Source organism: Eutrigla gurnardus, assembly GCF_963514095.1.
Source record: "Eutrigla gurnardus genome assembly, chromosome: 16".
In the NCBI taxonomy this organism is placed as follows: Eukaryota; Metazoa; Chordata; class Actinopteri; order Perciformes; family Triglidae; genus Eutrigla; species Eutrigla gurnardus.
Genome location: NC_139927.1, coordinates 5,446,390 through 5,462,703, shown reverse-complemented (window position 1 = coordinate 5,462,703; position 16,314 = coordinate 5,446,390). Strand labels below are relative to the sequence as shown.

The following is a 16,314-nucleotide window of genomic DNA, read 5'->3' as shown; positions in this document are numbered from 1 at the left end:
TTGATTCATGTTGATCCAGACCCAAGCACACAACCTCATAAGAAGCTGATTGAGGAACTTCAGGACCTTCATTCAGTCATCGGTGCCACTAAATGACATTGAGTTGAAGTAACCCAGACTTAGCTGTTATCTGCCTGGAGAGATTTATGAGACCCACCTGGATCCTAATTCTATTGGGATTTCTTTATAGGCTACTTTACTGTCACCTGTATAACGCGTTTTATAGCTCGCAGGCTTTGCCATCTGCTTCCCAACTGTAGCTCCTGTACACTGTTCAAATAATGCCTTTAACTGGGGCGTGCATGTGTTTGGACACTGCAGCCTGGTGATGATCCAGATGAAGACGCGGTTTTACGCGCATCGCGGAGCGCACGGGACTCTCCTCCTCTCTCTAACCGCGCCCCCCCCCCCCCCCCCCCCCCCCCCTCTCTCTCTCTCTGAACCTCGCGCACCAGCACTCTCTCTCTATCTCTCTAGCACAGAACAACGTGAGAAGGTGTTTCAACTTTGCGAAGGCGACACAACATTCCAGTCGACTCTCAAGGCAAACGCTTGGTGGGGCGCGGGAGACCTTCGCATCTGTAGAAGCGGAGAGAGAGAGAGATTACGAGACTGTGACGGCGGCGTTTTTGCCGAGCGGAGACACCGTTCAGCCCGAGATGATTGGCTCTCTCCTCAAATGAGAAAGTGTGAGAAATGTCTTTTTCCCTGGGCGACACCGTCAGCATCGCAGCCACCATGCACGGGCGGAGACAAGCGAGGCTCGGCGTCCAAAACAACAATATTGGGATTGTTGGGGAACTCAAAGGTAAGGACATTGATTCATCAATTAAAGCTAAAATAATGTTAAAAAAAAAATCTGCTTTAAAGCAAGTTAAACGTGTGATTGTAATTATCTAATAGTGGGTAGTAAATTGTCTTTATAATTTATTTTTTTTACATTTACGCACGTGTGTCAGTGTCTAATAGACAGAAGTGAAGTGTCGCATCGCGTGTGTGTGTGTTCGTGTGTGTGTGTGTGTGTGTGTGTGTGTGTGTGTGTGATGGAGAACTCACACAGTTCCCACCTGCGCCTGCTGAAGCCCATCCCCTTGTCTTTGTGTGTGTTGTGATGCGAGATATGATCGTCAAGTCACTCTGCCCCCCCCCCCCCCCCCCCCAGTGTGGGGATTGGTCAGAGAGATTATTTTTCTTTCTTTTTTTTTTTATCAAATTTTTTTTTTCTCCTGGTAAACAAAGACAGCCAAGAAATAACAAGCAAGGGAACAAACAAAGGAGGGGTCCAATGTGTAATATTTTATTGTAATTATTGTTATTATCATCAAGTTGTTGTTGAAGGTGATGACGGGGATGAATGTTGAAGCCTAGATTTTGGCAGCTTGAGCAAAATAGAGAGGCATGCAGCAAGGAGCTTATGTCCACACACACACACACACACACACACACACACACACACCCACACACACACACACACACACACACACACACACACACACACACACACGGGCAGCGATCAATCCCCACCCTTTCCCTCTGATCCACCCCTCGTGTGCCTGCAACAATTGGGATGGCACTCTTGCTGTCAGGTCTGAACTGTATCGTGCTAATAGATTGAAAAAGAAAAAAGCTGGTTTTCCACTCACCGCTTCAAAAACAACAATCCATCCATCTGTCTGCAAAACAGTAACTTTTAGAAACACATTCTAGACTCTGGTGTCTCGCCATCAGCTGCCGGAGATGATCAATAGGCGATGGAGACAACTTAGCCATGCCTCTCGCTGACAACAAGCCACTCAGTGACGGTGTACACGGCTGCTATTGACAGCTGCATCCCATTGAATTATTCAAACACATGTGGCGGGGGGGGGGGAGTTTTAAATGGAGGATTTACACATCAAGGGACGCTTAATCAACTGGCGGAGGTGTGGAAAACACGAAGCCGGGTGCTAAGTGTGCAGTGGTAGAGGAGGCGAGGGTCCAGAGGTGGACGGATCCTTTGCTAAGGGGTTTCATGCTTTATCAGCTCCGCAGATAGGCAGCGTCAGACTGAGGGGACGGACTATCAGCGCTGGAGCTGCTGACACAGGAATAGGATTCAGATTAATTTCCAGTGGATTATGACTTTTTACACAGTCTCCTTTGATGATAATAGTTCATAAAAGGATCAGTCAACACGGTTATAAGCCCATTACTCACTTCATCCTTTTCCATTGCTTAATCTGTCGGTGGACTTTCATGTGCTGAGGCCGGGGCGGCTAAGGTTCACTGACAAATGTGCTCCGGGATGCATTTGCATTTTCCCCGCTATGAGCCCTCATGCGTTATCCCCCCCATGTGCGATCATCAATAACGTGCCCGGCGTTACCTTATTACGCACATTTGAAGCCAGTCACTGTTTCCCAAAATGAAATTACAGGAAGATGAAGTTGTTGTTGTTGTCGAGTGCAGTGAGCAGATCTCCACAGGCGGCATCCAGAGAGGAGAGAGAAAAAAAAAAAAGAAGCAGTGAGAGACATAGGCCAGAAGAAATGGGTTGGTAAACATGGCCCGGCAGATAAGACGCATTGGTATTCAGCTGCCTCGCGCCACGCTGGCCTCGTTGCCCTGGCCGATAATACCCGCTCTCGGCTTCAGGGTCAGAGGTCCAGGGTTGATTGGCAACGGGCTGACAAAGGGAAACGGAGTGTGCTGACTGGAGTTTAATGGGGTTGAAGCGCACAGGCGTATCGCGTGTTAGCATGGCCACGGTCTCGCTCCTATCCCAGATGCTTACAGGTTGCCTCGCTAATCTGTTAGCCCCTCCCTTTTTGTCAGGCACCTCCGGCCCTCTTGCACAGGTCTGTTGCTTGTGTCACGCTGGATGTTCCCCCCCCCCCACCCTGCAACAGCGTTTGCTCAGTCTGGTTCGCTTTCGGCTGCACCTCCCGGCCCCTTTCTGCCTCCCAGCACTCAAGCGGAGAATCGCATACAAGTATCTTTTCCCTCTGTGTCTCTGGTCGCGCTCTCTCCCAAAATCACCTCCACCCACTCATATTTACTCACAGCCGTCCGTGCACCAAACACAAACACCCACAAACAAATGTGCAACACACATAAACATGCAGAACAGAGACTATTTCCAGGACTCGCCGCTGATTCCAAGGTGTCCTACATTGCTCATGTTTCCCACTGAAATTGCTTATTCACACTTGAATTCTCGTTTTGCTCGAAGAAAAAAAAGCCCCCCTCTGCATCAGCAACACAGAAGCATGACAACGCCAAGAAGATTTCTAGGAGCATCCCTAAGTAATGACACGAAAAAGTAATCCGCTGTCAACTCGTAGCGTTTGTGCACAGCAGTGTTACAGTCGCAGCGACGGGGAAGAGCGCTACTGGGAAGAGTACTTATTGTGGCTATATGCATCACGCCCATTGGATTTGGTTCCATGTCAGGCAGAGTGAGTTCATTAGCATTGATCTGTTTGCAATACACCGAGAAACTCCGAAATCTTTTGCTCCGTTTGGACCAGCAACATGGTGTCTTGTGTTGCGGAGGCAATGTCTGTCTGAGCTTCCCCCCCACATCGAATCTAAAGAAGCCAGTGGAAGTAGCCGTCCTCTTGTGGGGCTGTCTCATTTGATTATGATAATCACAGCTGAGCTTCGAGTATTAATGCGCTGGTGATTTATTGATGTTAAAACGCTATTTGTAGACCCTTCAACTTGAGTCGCCATCCTCTGATTTAAAAAATATGCCTTCTGACGTTCCAAAAAACCCACAGGGGTGCGTTATGTAAAAGTTGCCCAGTCGAAACCAATGACTTGAAAGCTAGAAAACTTCATGTCCACAAAATCAGTTTTGATTATTCATCGGGCCCTCCCAGGATGTCACGGCTAAAACAGCAACAAATCATCAGTATTTTACGGACACTGCGGACCATCCTGCCCCAGAAAAGCAGCAGCAAGTTTCTAGTAGCGACCTCAGCACCTGCTCATCTTTAATTTTGTTGGAGTATTTCTTCATAACGTGAATTACTCACACAACCGAGCCCTGGAGCGATGCGTGGTACCGGTGTGGAACGAACCATGTCAGCACATTCAGACGCAGGAGGTCCGACCGGGAAGAACCGCGGAAAAACGTTGTCGGCTGTCCGGTGCTTCCTGAGCTCAAGGAAGGCCGGGAGCGTGGGACTGGTGTTTTATTCATGGGAGAAGAAAACATGAAAAGTACAGCAAGCTGTAAAAATCTTGCGTTTTGGGGTAAATGAGGACAAGAGAGAGATTTTAGAGAGAATGGACAACGTTGTGAGGAGAATCTGAGGTAAGAAAGAGAGTAAAGTGCACTCGGCGGAGATCTCTGCCAGCAGGTGTGTCTCCATCTCCCCTCCCACACAAAGAAGAGCTGAAACTCACCGTCCCTCCCGGCTGCCTAACAGTCAAGGTGAAGATAGCAGAAATGTGGATTCGTCCATCTCATTGGGTATGGAATTAATCCGCAAACATTTGTATGGATGTCCGATTCACATATCGTGGCTCAAACGACGGGTGAAGAGCCCAGCAATCAAAGACCGTATAAAAGAGAGTCAATTAAATAGGTTTTTACATGAATTTTTATATGAACGTCAAGAGGTCCGTAAGCATTATAAATGTCAAACATGATTAGGCAGATGGGTCTAGTAGTACGCTGGATTAGCCGTGGACGGACAGACAGATGCACACATATGACACAGGCTTTGCTTGAGATAATGAGAGATTAAGAAAAAAAAGAGGCCTGAAAGCGATACGTGACGTAAGGATGTTATGTAATGGAAGTGATTGAACCAGGCTGCAGGTTATTGGCTACTCATTCTCTTTCTTCTGTCCGATGGGAGACTTTTCTAGAGGACGTTCCCATAACATGATATAATGCGGAGCTAAGGAATACTGAAACAAGGCGAGATCTTGATATTTTCATATATTGTCCTAAAACTCTTGTGGAAAGCCACAAATACAATATACCGGGTGTCATGTAAACATGTTGCAGAAGTTTATGACCATTATGATAAAGAAAACGTATGAATCGTCCACAAGATGTTTAACATGCAAGCCATTAACCTGTGCAACCAACAAGCTGTTATCCATATTCCATGTAAATACCCTTTCTATAAGCATTTGGAAATGGTGCCGGGAGCCAGACATGCACGACGGTGGTTCAGGACCCTGAGAAATAATCTGCTTTTGGCATTTCTATTTTGAACACATTAATCAGACAAAGGTTAAGGGTGACAGCCGAGAAGCAGAGAACTCTGGGTTCTTATTTCTTTGCAGTGTTGAAAAAGCTGCATGCGCAATAAATGTATTGATTGGTTTGGATACGTGTGATAGTCAAATGTAATCAGGGGGCTCGTTGGTCTGTGTAAGAGACACGTATCGACATTCCTCTGTAGGGTTAGCAGCATCAGTTTTATGAAGACTCATCAATGATGGCTCATTGATGCAACGTGATAATCTATTTGTTTGTTTTGGTTTTTTCTCCTCTATTCTTTTTCACTCATTTGGTTTTGGAAAGGGGAACTTTACGGAACCCAAATTGCCATAATTATGTGAGTTTTAGCAGCAACTGGAAATTGATCGTTGCTTTTATGGAAACGTTGTACTTCCTCCAGTCAAAGCCGCCTGAATACAAATTAATCAGAACACAAATGTGACGTCAGAGTATATCCTGGTACAGCTCTGGGAGTCAAGAACATCATCAACACATCCAACGCCTCTTCACATAAATCACCTGATGAACTCAAAAACACCAAACCACGACGAGACAAATCTTACATTCCTTCACGTGTAATAACTGTAAAATCCGCAAACTATATAACGCTCCGATGAACACAATTATCTTCTACCCACAAAGACTGAATACTGTTCAATTATAGCGCTGAATTATTTTATTTGGGAAAGCATTTCTCTTGTATGCGTGTAATTGTCAATTTCAAGTCTGTGCCCAAATTAAATTACATATTCAGTTACGTTTACATCTTTATGGCTGTGAATCCTTTTCGTTAACTCATCATCAACACTGAGTACAACACAAATATTCAACAATATACTGTTAAGCTCTGTTTTTGATGCTCATCAATCACACTATGTTGTAGTATGACAATGCGTTGCTGTATTGCCATTGCTACCCTGGTATGTACGTGTCTGTGTGAGTCTGTTCCTTTTACGCGTCTGGAGTGAGGAAGCAAATTAAACTAATTGAATCATCTGCAGAATGCAGCTTTTGACAGACGGGACGCTGTCAATGTCGTTTGCTGCTGAGGGAACCGCGGCTAAACTTTGATCTTGTGTTAGCGAACGCTCGGTAAATTGTTTCCTGCCACGAGATATCAAATAAAATCCTCCTCCCAGTTGTTTGCATTGAACCTGAAACCCCTCTCCCGTCTCCGTCTGTGTCCTCTCTAGATCTGAGCACCGAATGCTGAATGCCATTAACACCTTCGCTGACGTCAACGCACGCCATCGAGGAGCACCGTGTTATTTTACCCGCCGCTTTCACATCTCCAGCCCGACCAACCTTTTTGACCCGTGTTGCTATGGAGAACCTCAGTGAGCTCCAGAACCCATTGTTGGACAAAAACAGTAAGCACATGGTGAACGGTTACGGGGGCGACTTCCCTAATAACCAGTACCAGGAAAACATTATCAACTACTTCGCCGGAGGCGGAGAGGGAGGAGGAAAGGTGAGTAACGGCAATGTGGTGAGCGGAGGTGGTTACAATACCAACGGGAAGGTAAAATCGCAGCAGCTTTTGGACGCCACATCGCTGCATCTGGCGGTGGAGGCGTTCTACAGGCCCAACTTCATCCTGTACAAGGAGGACACTGGCAGCATCAAGGCTAAGGAATACAAAAGCGAGTGCTGTGAGACCACGTTCACGGAGAAGAAGGCGAAGGAGGCGTCCAACACGGCGGGGGTGGACACGCCCGGCACCGAGGATCCCCAGGCGAAGCTGCTGGAAGACGGCGAGCATGTCAAGATCCAAACGGTGTCCTACGAGGTCGAGGAGGAGGAGTACGTGGAGTACGAGGTAAGAGAGGAAATGCACGAATGGAATAAAACTTTATGATTGAACTGAGTAGATCAGACATTTCACATTCAAATCAACTTAGCAGGAAGGTCAATCGGGAGATCCGCAGTTCCTCCTGTCCTGAAGTGGAAGTGTGGGCAAGATGCCAATCGGTTTGTGAATGTGCGTGAATCTCTTTCCTGAGTGTATTCCATTTACCGTTACTAGTGCCATAGCAACTCTGTAGCTAATGCTACATAAACATTGACCTTTGAAAAAGCAATTTGGAGCTGGGAGTGATGTCACACCTGAATTTACGGCGCTCCAGTAGAACAAGTCGGAAAACGTAATGGGGTTACTCCAGTCAGGTTAGACATTGTTAGCAATACCAGTTGATCATAAAAAAAACCACATTGAGCTGTTATTTTGCACATTATCTATAATCAATGTAGCATTAAAGCATGGTGGCTTTAGCAAGCTAGCTATTTAGCTAACAGGAGGCTAGATAACTAGCTTGCTAATTCCACCATGCTTGAATGCTTCACTGGAAATAACAATTGAGCCGGAAAGCAAGCTGGTGAGGCTACTACCCACCGGAGAAGGAACCTACCTAGCCAACTAGCTACCCAGCTAACTAGCGAACTAGCTAACTAGCTAGCCATCCTTCTCAGCTCCCTAGCCATCCTTCTCAGCTCCCTACCCGGAAAGCTGCGGCAAAACTTCACTACTGACAGCTAACGGAAATCGCCATTTTCGAGTCAAATCACAGAAAACAGTCCCGTGTTCGTTTTTCCCCTTTATGGGGGAAACCACCCATTTGTCCGTGATGGATTTTTCAGCTGTGAATAGCCAGTTTATTTTTTGTGAAATCCAATGTCAAATTGGTCCATTTTAATTCAAAAACTCTAATAAAATATGAAGCATCCACTTAACCTTGAGATTTTATGCTTGCACCACCATCCAAAGCAGGGTACACACCATCAAGGACACGGGAAATCTCCAAAGGGATCCATGCAGATGAACGTTATTTCACTAGAATAAAAGATTTGATGGTTGGCGAGATAAATATCTCTGAGGGTAAAAGGAGAAACTTTATCTTAGTGTTTTTCAATGGAAGGCCCCTCGTCGTGCCGATACGTCCATCTAGTGGAGGCTTGGACCCCTGTCGTGTGTTTGTGTTAAAAAAGACAATCCCTGTGGTATTTGTACACTCGTATCACATGATTGGGCTCGACGCCTGGATCAGCCTGACATTTTACTAGCCACAAATCCCATTTGATCCACTGACCTTGGCCTCAATTCCCAATTCTAGTCAAATACACCATCAGATAATAATAAATCAGCCATGTCTGCCTCGTCCTGGGATATTAGGTGCTACAGCACAGCATAACCACGGTATTTTCACTCTCAACTGGCGCGCCCGGCAGCACGAAGCACTCGAAAGGATTTAAGGGATTGGACGGGCAGAATAGGATGTCGAGTTCCACCAGTTGTCCTGATGGACTGCCACACAGCCGCCAGTCTGCTAAAATTAACCCGGATTGCCATGATAAACATGTAGGTGCCGGGATGCAACGTGACGTGGGTGCATATAGCTTGGGGGGGCTCTGCAGAGAGACATGTGCATTTCACATCATGAATAAAGAAATAAAACACGGTCCTTCACTAACTTCACTCAGAGAACGAGATCAGACAAACATATACGGATGCCAAAGAGCAAACGGCTTAAATAAATGACTAAACTAATAAATAAATGCATTTTTTCCTGCTTTCCGACAAAGTCAACGTAGGTGGATGCATACACCAAGAAAAGGACAGGAACAATAACTGGAGGCTACTCTTAGCCGTTCAAAGGTTAAGTGCACACATTAGCATATTGTTCATATATTTCCACACGCTTCCTGTTCCACAAACGAGCGAGCACATAAAAAAAGACCATCATCATCTGGCCCCCTCAGCCGGTGTCGAGCTGCAAAGAGGGAAATACACAGTGGGACTTATTATGGAGCTTCCCAGCAGTATAGAGTGTTGACACCACAATGGGCAGAGCGCCTCCACCATCCTGCCCACAGTCTGACACGAAGCAAAACCTCAGACCAGAAAACCTCAGACCAGAAAACACCCTCCACGGAAATATCTCAACTATCTGAATGACTAAAGACAAAATGTTCAGCGCTTAACAAGACATCACCGCACATTACTCAACCCCAATCCAAATTAGCAGACGGAGGCCAGGTAATCTCCAAACCATTTTTATTATTCTTTATTTACTTGTTCTTCCTCTGCTATGTGGTTGCGCCTCGCGCGATGAGGTCAAATAGCTCCAGGAAACGTCTTGGCTGCTTTTCCCTTCCCTCATGAAACACAATGAAAGATTTAGTATTTTTAATCCGTGCACCAGTTACATGAATGATTGCTACCGACCGTGTAGTGTTGCTCGTCGCTGCTCTTTCCTTTGCACTTGACCGCCACTGTGTGTTGATCAGCAGAACAGCATGTAAAAACATTGCTGCATAGCGCTACTAGTGGTCAAAAACTCCACACAGTTCCTTTAAAGGGCCCCTTTCCTTTAGGCCTTTCCTTTAGTGGGATCAGCTTCTACATGCTTCGATTAAACCGGACTGTAACTAAAGTTTAAATCGAGTTTCAGATTTGAAAAGAGCCATTTATGGTTGCGTAAATTGAAAGGTGATGAACTCCACCTTTGCGTTAAAGAGTGCTAGTTCGTGGGAATTATAAATTAGCATAAATGACAGCCCAATAACACCATATACCGCCCTATACGTGCCGTATTGAAGCCCTGCTTTCAGTGAGCCATGAAGGATCGTTTTAACAGCAGCAGCAGCAGCATAATTAAGGGGCCTGATGAAGCAAAGGAATAGGGACGATATTGAGCGGTGATAATTCTGTCACCCGAGGGCCGTACTGTCACTGGAATAAAGAAGAAATGGTTCAATATGAAAAAAACGTCTCTCCACAGCAGGGCGATCGATGAATGCAACAGGGAGGGTCAAATAATCGTTAAAAATATTGCAGTGTTTATACAATAGCATCCTAGCCAATTTAAAATATTGGTGTTATTGTTTGGCTACGGGAGTACATTTAGAACTAAATCAGCCTATAATTCGAAATACAGTCTAATTGTGAAGTTGAATTAATATCGGGATTTCAATTTCAAAATTGCTCCAAATTTACGAAAAAAATTGTGAATGTGGGAAGTTCACCTCAAAGAACATATCTGTTGAAATACTTCTGTTTAAATCACCAAAAAGATTCAAAACGGTTTTATGAAATTTTCTATACTTATTCTTTGTGTATCTTAATGTTCACAGTTCCTGAATCGCAGCCTTTGTACAAATTAACTACGACTCCTGAGGTACATTTTGACAAGTAACTTTCCTTGGAAGCTAGATTATTGTTTTGATAAAACTAAAATCACAACCTGCAACACAAATCGGTTCATATTTATACAAACTAGACACATGGAGACAAAGAGAGCCATTCACGCTAAAGTGAAATACAATGTGATGTTCTCTTGATGAGGGAGGTGCAGAGAAGAAGACAGGTTTCCGGTAGTGGAGGTTTCCTCTGAGGGGGTTGGGAGTGTGACAACGGGATGGAACATGATGCCTTTATATCCAGCCAATTTGCTGCTACAATCCAAACTGTTCACAGCGCTTTGGTGCGTCTGTATCAGTGGAGAGATAATTTTTAAGGAAGCTTTCGCTTTGAGGAAAGATGGTTGAACAGTGTGATTTCTCAGGGTTTTTTTTATCACAGGGAGAGTATGACAGCTTGGTGCAACATTATCACCAACAGCTTGAGAGAAATAGTGCCTCAGGGGCAACATTTGGGACTATTATAGGTATGATAGCGGTAAAAGAACATCTTTAAAAGGGTGTGCTGAGCACTTTGGCCGTATCATTATCACATCGCATGCATGCGCGCTGCTTATTAGCCGAGTTTCTCCTCAGCCGGAGCATAAATTGTTTGCAGACAGTTATGAGACAGGAGTCAACGGTGAAAAATATCCGCCTCCGTTTGAATAAACTGCATGAAATTGGTCACTAAATTTAGCTTTACCACTTTTTGGCGTGACCAGCCGAAAAGTGCTGTTCCACATGTGGAACCGTGTCGTGCAAAGTTTTTTAAATCCCTCTCGATGCGGTCCGATCCTCTTAATATGCAGCTCATCCTTAGTGGATTGTATTGATTTAATAAAAAGGAATCAGTAAGGTGTGATGGCTCTTTTTTTTTTTGGCCTGTTTCGAGAAATCTGCTTCTTGGAGGATGTCTAATCCATAATCATGATTAATCCTGCGATGTGGAGTGACGCAGCCAGTACAATGCATATGTTAGGTGAAAAGTGTTCGTCAGCACTTTATAACAAGATTGAATAAGAAGATGAGAAAAAAAACGTGGCAATGACAGAAAGCTGATTTACCTGCTTTGGCATTTCCTTGAGATTAGCGAATTGTCTTACTGTGAACCGTGAGACGTCTAAAGGAAGACTTGGCTTCAAGAAGTGACAGAAGGATTTTAAAAGGTGCAGACTGCTTTGGAAGTATGCCAATGCTCACCAGGTGTCCGTGTCACACAATACGGGGAGACTGTGTAAAATAATAGGCTTTAAAACCTCACCAATTCATTAAAGGTCATTAACTACAGGCGGGAAGTGCTCGCTCTGCTTTTCCATTTAATTTGCAGATATTAAATGCGAACCGGTTTAAGAACAGGAAAAAAAACAGAAAGAAAAATTAAAACGGGGGGAAACCACCGCAGCGGAATAAAGCGTTTTATTTTTAAATGAAGAACACGCGTAACTTACAGATATCCTCCGAGGAGGATCTCTAAAGTAGGAGATCGGGGAAGATTTAAAATAGTCTTTGTTTTCAAACATTAAAAAATGCATTAGAGGGAACTTCTGGGAGCTGTTAATGGTATCACTGGAGAAATGTCCAATCCTCCAATGTTTTGAACCCCTTGTTTTCACTTTACAGAGGACACGCCTTTCTTCAAACACCAAAAACATCCAATTATCAATTCTCTGTAACATCCATTGAAAGTGTTTTTTTTTTACAAAATGTCTTTTCCTTGTGGAGAAATGTCTCCGAATAACAATTACCTTTATTGCCTTTTCATTAACTTGCAGTAATTCCTTTTGAGCAGAATGTTGGAAAACAAAAGTGCAGTTAGTAAGCCGAGCGACTAATGAATAGAGGGTCCCTGATGATAAACACTGGCCCTGCTGAAGGACTTTTAAGCAGGGCACTGGGTTGCTGTCGTGCACCCCGCCCCTCCTTATAGAAGATTAAAGTCGAAAGGAGAGGCAGTCAAGCCTAAAACAGATCTAAAGTCCTTCCGTGTTTAAGTCTTTGGTGCTGAACTTGCAAAAGACCTCGTCTGTCTCCTTTTATCAGCTCCAGCCTTAACAAGTGTAAAGTAAGCAGTGGAGGTCTGCCAAGTAGACGCCCCTCTGCCTCTGCCTCCCTCTTAGTCTCATTGCTCACTGGCAGGTGAGATCAAATCCACTCCGACCCGTTCTTACTCTCTGTCTCACTCTTCCGATACTGCAGCTTGGTCGGAGCTCCTCGGCCTCTGAAACCGCAAACCGTTTAGCTTCTGCATGCGACGCACTAGGCATGCAAATAACTCGACGTAGACACTCCAGTGTCCTCATGACATGCCGTGAGAGATGGGATGTGGTGGACAAGTCACACAAACACAGGACTTTCATCCAGAAGACCACTGTTCGTGTCCCATGCAAAACTAAACAACAAGTCTTTACCCAAGTTAATGTTAATGTCAACTCTTTTCTTCCGAAACCTAACTTTCGTTCGTTTGAAGACGTAAGTTTATTTTAAAAAGACACTATGACGAGCATATGTCGACAGGCTGTTCCCCCAAACGAACACAGCATCATAGAAGTTTAGGAGCACTGGCCAAGGTATTTAACTCCATCACTACGTGATCACAGCCCTCTGATGTAAAAGGTGAATCAACTAAAAACAGCAGATGACACAATAGAACCTCTATTATAATATCAAGCATTGAAACTGTGATTTGATGGATGTAAGTGCCCAAATTCCTTGAGAGAAGGAGGTGACAGAATTAAGGCGAAAATGCCGTTTTTGGGGGGGGCTTAATCTCTCGTGAGATGCAGTATCACTCCTGGTCACACTGTTGCTCCTCACTAAACCGCCACAGCCTCGGATTGAGCAGCTGACTGGAGTTATGAACCAGCAGGATTTGATTTACCTCAACCTTGACAGGACCCCGATGCTGCACTTTGCCTTAATAGCGTCTGAGTTTGCAGACCACAAATTTTTCAATATCATGAATTTTATTTGTTGGCTACAACTCCTTATAATCCTCAAGGTTTCAGTTTCTATTCGATGTGGCGTCTTTACAGCAAAAGTTCCAGAGCTCCTCACGCACAACCGCCTGAGAAGTTGTCATTGGAAACTCTTGCCGAGGCCAGTTGTGAGAAGAGTGAAAGCATTGTTTCTATTGAGAAAAGCCCTTCAGTGCCGTTCTTTCACCCTCCAGTTCTGATACAACTGATGCTATTGCATCATCTAAACTCACCTCAGGAGTCGCCACTGTAGTGGGTCTAATGGGTCAGGCAAGCTAGACCACTTAAGGACCCCTCTGCCCTGAGACGGTGACTTCTACGGGGATGGAAAGGGGGGATTTGGGGAGAAATGATGGTATCCCACCTTAAATAGCCAACATACCTGAAGCTACTCTCAAAATTCTGGATTACTGGAATGGCGGACGCAGACACTGACAATGCAAACTATCGCATAGAGAGACGAACAAATGTGTGGGGAAAAAAATAATGGCTGTAGCAGAATAAACGCTTTGCATTTGATCCATTAAAATGTAAACGAGTATTTTCACCTGCACAAAAAAAGAAAAACAGCACTTGAGCTCGAGATAAGACTCACCATTTCTATTCATCTGCCATCTGTTACACCATCTCCGGCGCAATGGAATTTGCATTCATCAGTCCACTTCATATTCACATTATAATTTGAACATGTGGTCGTCCTGCACCCCCTATGCAACATTTCATTAAAAATCGTTCAGCCGATTGAACCCGTTTTTTTTTTCCAGCGCCGGCGTTGAAGTGCTAATGCCACATGGGCGTGGGCGTGGAATCAATAGCAAGATCCGTTTTATAATAAATATATATTTCTAACCGCCCTCCGTCTCACCTCTGCAGCGTTTTTAAAAACCAGGCCGTGGTTTGATTAGAGGGGTTATCCGTTCTCAGAGAATCTGAGGGGACAGGAGCTTACGCCTTCATTAAATCTAAAACGTAGTCGTGCTGCAGTTCAGTGCGCACACATTGTTCCTTTCCTGAAGGGGTCCGGCACCTAATGTGAGCCGGTGTCATATAATCATTCAGAGATATCCCATTTCTCATCTAGCAGTAAATGACAAAAACCAGTCTCTTGGATCGTTTCAATCCAAGCAGAAAAGCAAGTCCGTCCTTTGGATTTTAAAAGCTTCTTCTGCTCACAGTGGGTATTTATCCCAACGGTTTAGTGAGTCTCTCTGCTATAGAAACCAGCTGCACTCTGTGGCTCCAGAAAACAGAAATTGTGACATGTCAAAGATTATAACTTTCTGAATTACTTCACAAACTAAGAAGAAGTAAGTTGCCTTAGCCTCATTTCCAGAGCATTTAAATCACAGGTTTTTACGTGGCTACAAGGTTTTACCTCATAGAATCCCAACATTTCACCACTGAACAGCCCGTCAGGCATCTCTGGCATTTCACAACTTTATTTTTCTTTCATTTCTTAGATGTTGAATGGTTTCATAGGAGTAGCACATTTACATATTCTTCACTATCTTTTCATTTTTCTTTGGCGTGAGATAAGAGGCATCATTTAAATAGCATTTTTTTAAATATCTTTGCATGCTTGTTTTCACATAGCTTACTAGTCAACAGTTTGACTACTAAAAAAAGACCTTCAGGAGGTCTTCAATATTTGAGAATGAAAAGTGAAGAATTCATCATTAAAGATGGACTACTTTCGTGAAGAAGACCTTCGATGTTAGAGGGAAATGACGAAAGCTCAAAAGCATTTAACTTTAAGTCCATTTTGAATGAGCATCATTGATCACTCTCTCAAAGACCTCCACATGAACTTTCAGAGTTTTGAAACATCCTAAGATTTGATCCGTAATAATGAGGTGCAGGGAAGTCTCTCACAGGTTTAAGGTGCTAATTCAACAAGAGGTAGTCATCAAACGCAGACCATTTAGCACCCTATATACCGTAGAGGACCTTGGATTAAACACCTGCACCAGCTCTTGGCTACGTTCCCGGGTGGAACGCTGGTGAGGGATTTGTGTCACAACTATAGTGATTAGTGCAGGTCGATTGGTTGTCTACACTCTCCTTTTTCCCAGATTGGGAATTAGCAGCACAGAAATCTTGGCCCCCCTTTACATATGCAGCCTTAGAGGGCCCCATTCCACTATGAATGCATCCATCTGTACACATAACTAAATCAACAAGTAAACAGCTGTAGCAGTCGTTTAGGTATTAAGTAATGAAGCATTCATAACTCATTTAGGAAAGTCTTCTGGAAGTTCTGGCTGCTACACTGAGAAATAATTACCGTACTGCATGATAAAAAGGAGCACATCCGGCCGGGGTGTAATGGATCCGAACTAGTTTACAAGAAGTGTTGCCCGACCTTCTCAGAAATCAGAATACTTCATGTTTGTTCTGCATGGCCACATTATGTAGGTGGTAATGATGCACATTTTCAGATCGTGGCTCCTGGAAGACATTGATCGTGTTGCATATATGCATCAGTAATATGTTTGCAGCGTAGGAACATATAGCTAGGAATGTAAAACAGAATGCCTGGTGTGGAGAAACTGGTCCAACTGTTCAAGTGAAGAAAATAATATGCAAGAGACGCAGTTTAAAGTCTTATAAAAAGGTTTTTCCTCGTTCTGGGTTTTAAACGAAGGTCCCTAAAAAGAAGAAAAGCAGCACAGCATTGTGTCTCTGCCCAACTTGCTTCCTTAATCCTCGCCTGGACGGCAGCTCAGAGTATTAAAAAGTAAATAATGAGAGCGGCGTTTCTGTAATGGAACGAGTTTTTGACTAATATCCGCCCTTCGGAGATGATTACGTGTTAGAAATCTGAGTTTTTTTGGGGAGGGCAGTCATGTAATGGTTGTACATCCGTCTGTTGGATTTAGATTTAAATGTATTCCAGCTAAAGGGAGATAAGGTTCTTTTTGCAACGTACTTCTAATC

At 44.2% G+C, this 16,314-nt stretch overlaps 1 protein-coding gene across 1 annotated transcript in view; it reads left to right on the top strand.

Annotated features, from left to right (window-relative positions):
- The first annotated feature begins 600 nt into the window (after positions 1 to 600).
- Positions 601 to 16,314, top strand: part of syndig1l (synapse differentiation inducing 1-like) — a 30,002-nt gene continuing 14,288 nt past the window's right edge. Inside the window, exons 1-2 of the mRNA XM_084030922.1 lie at positions 601 to 808; positions 6,418 to 7,043. Of these exons, the coding sequence (XP_083887048.1) occupies positions 6,438 to 7,043 (606 nt within the window). The 5' untranslated portion in view covers positions 601 to 808; positions 6,418 to 6,437. The remainder of the gene's footprint in view (positions 809 to 6,417; positions 7,044 to 16,314) is intronic.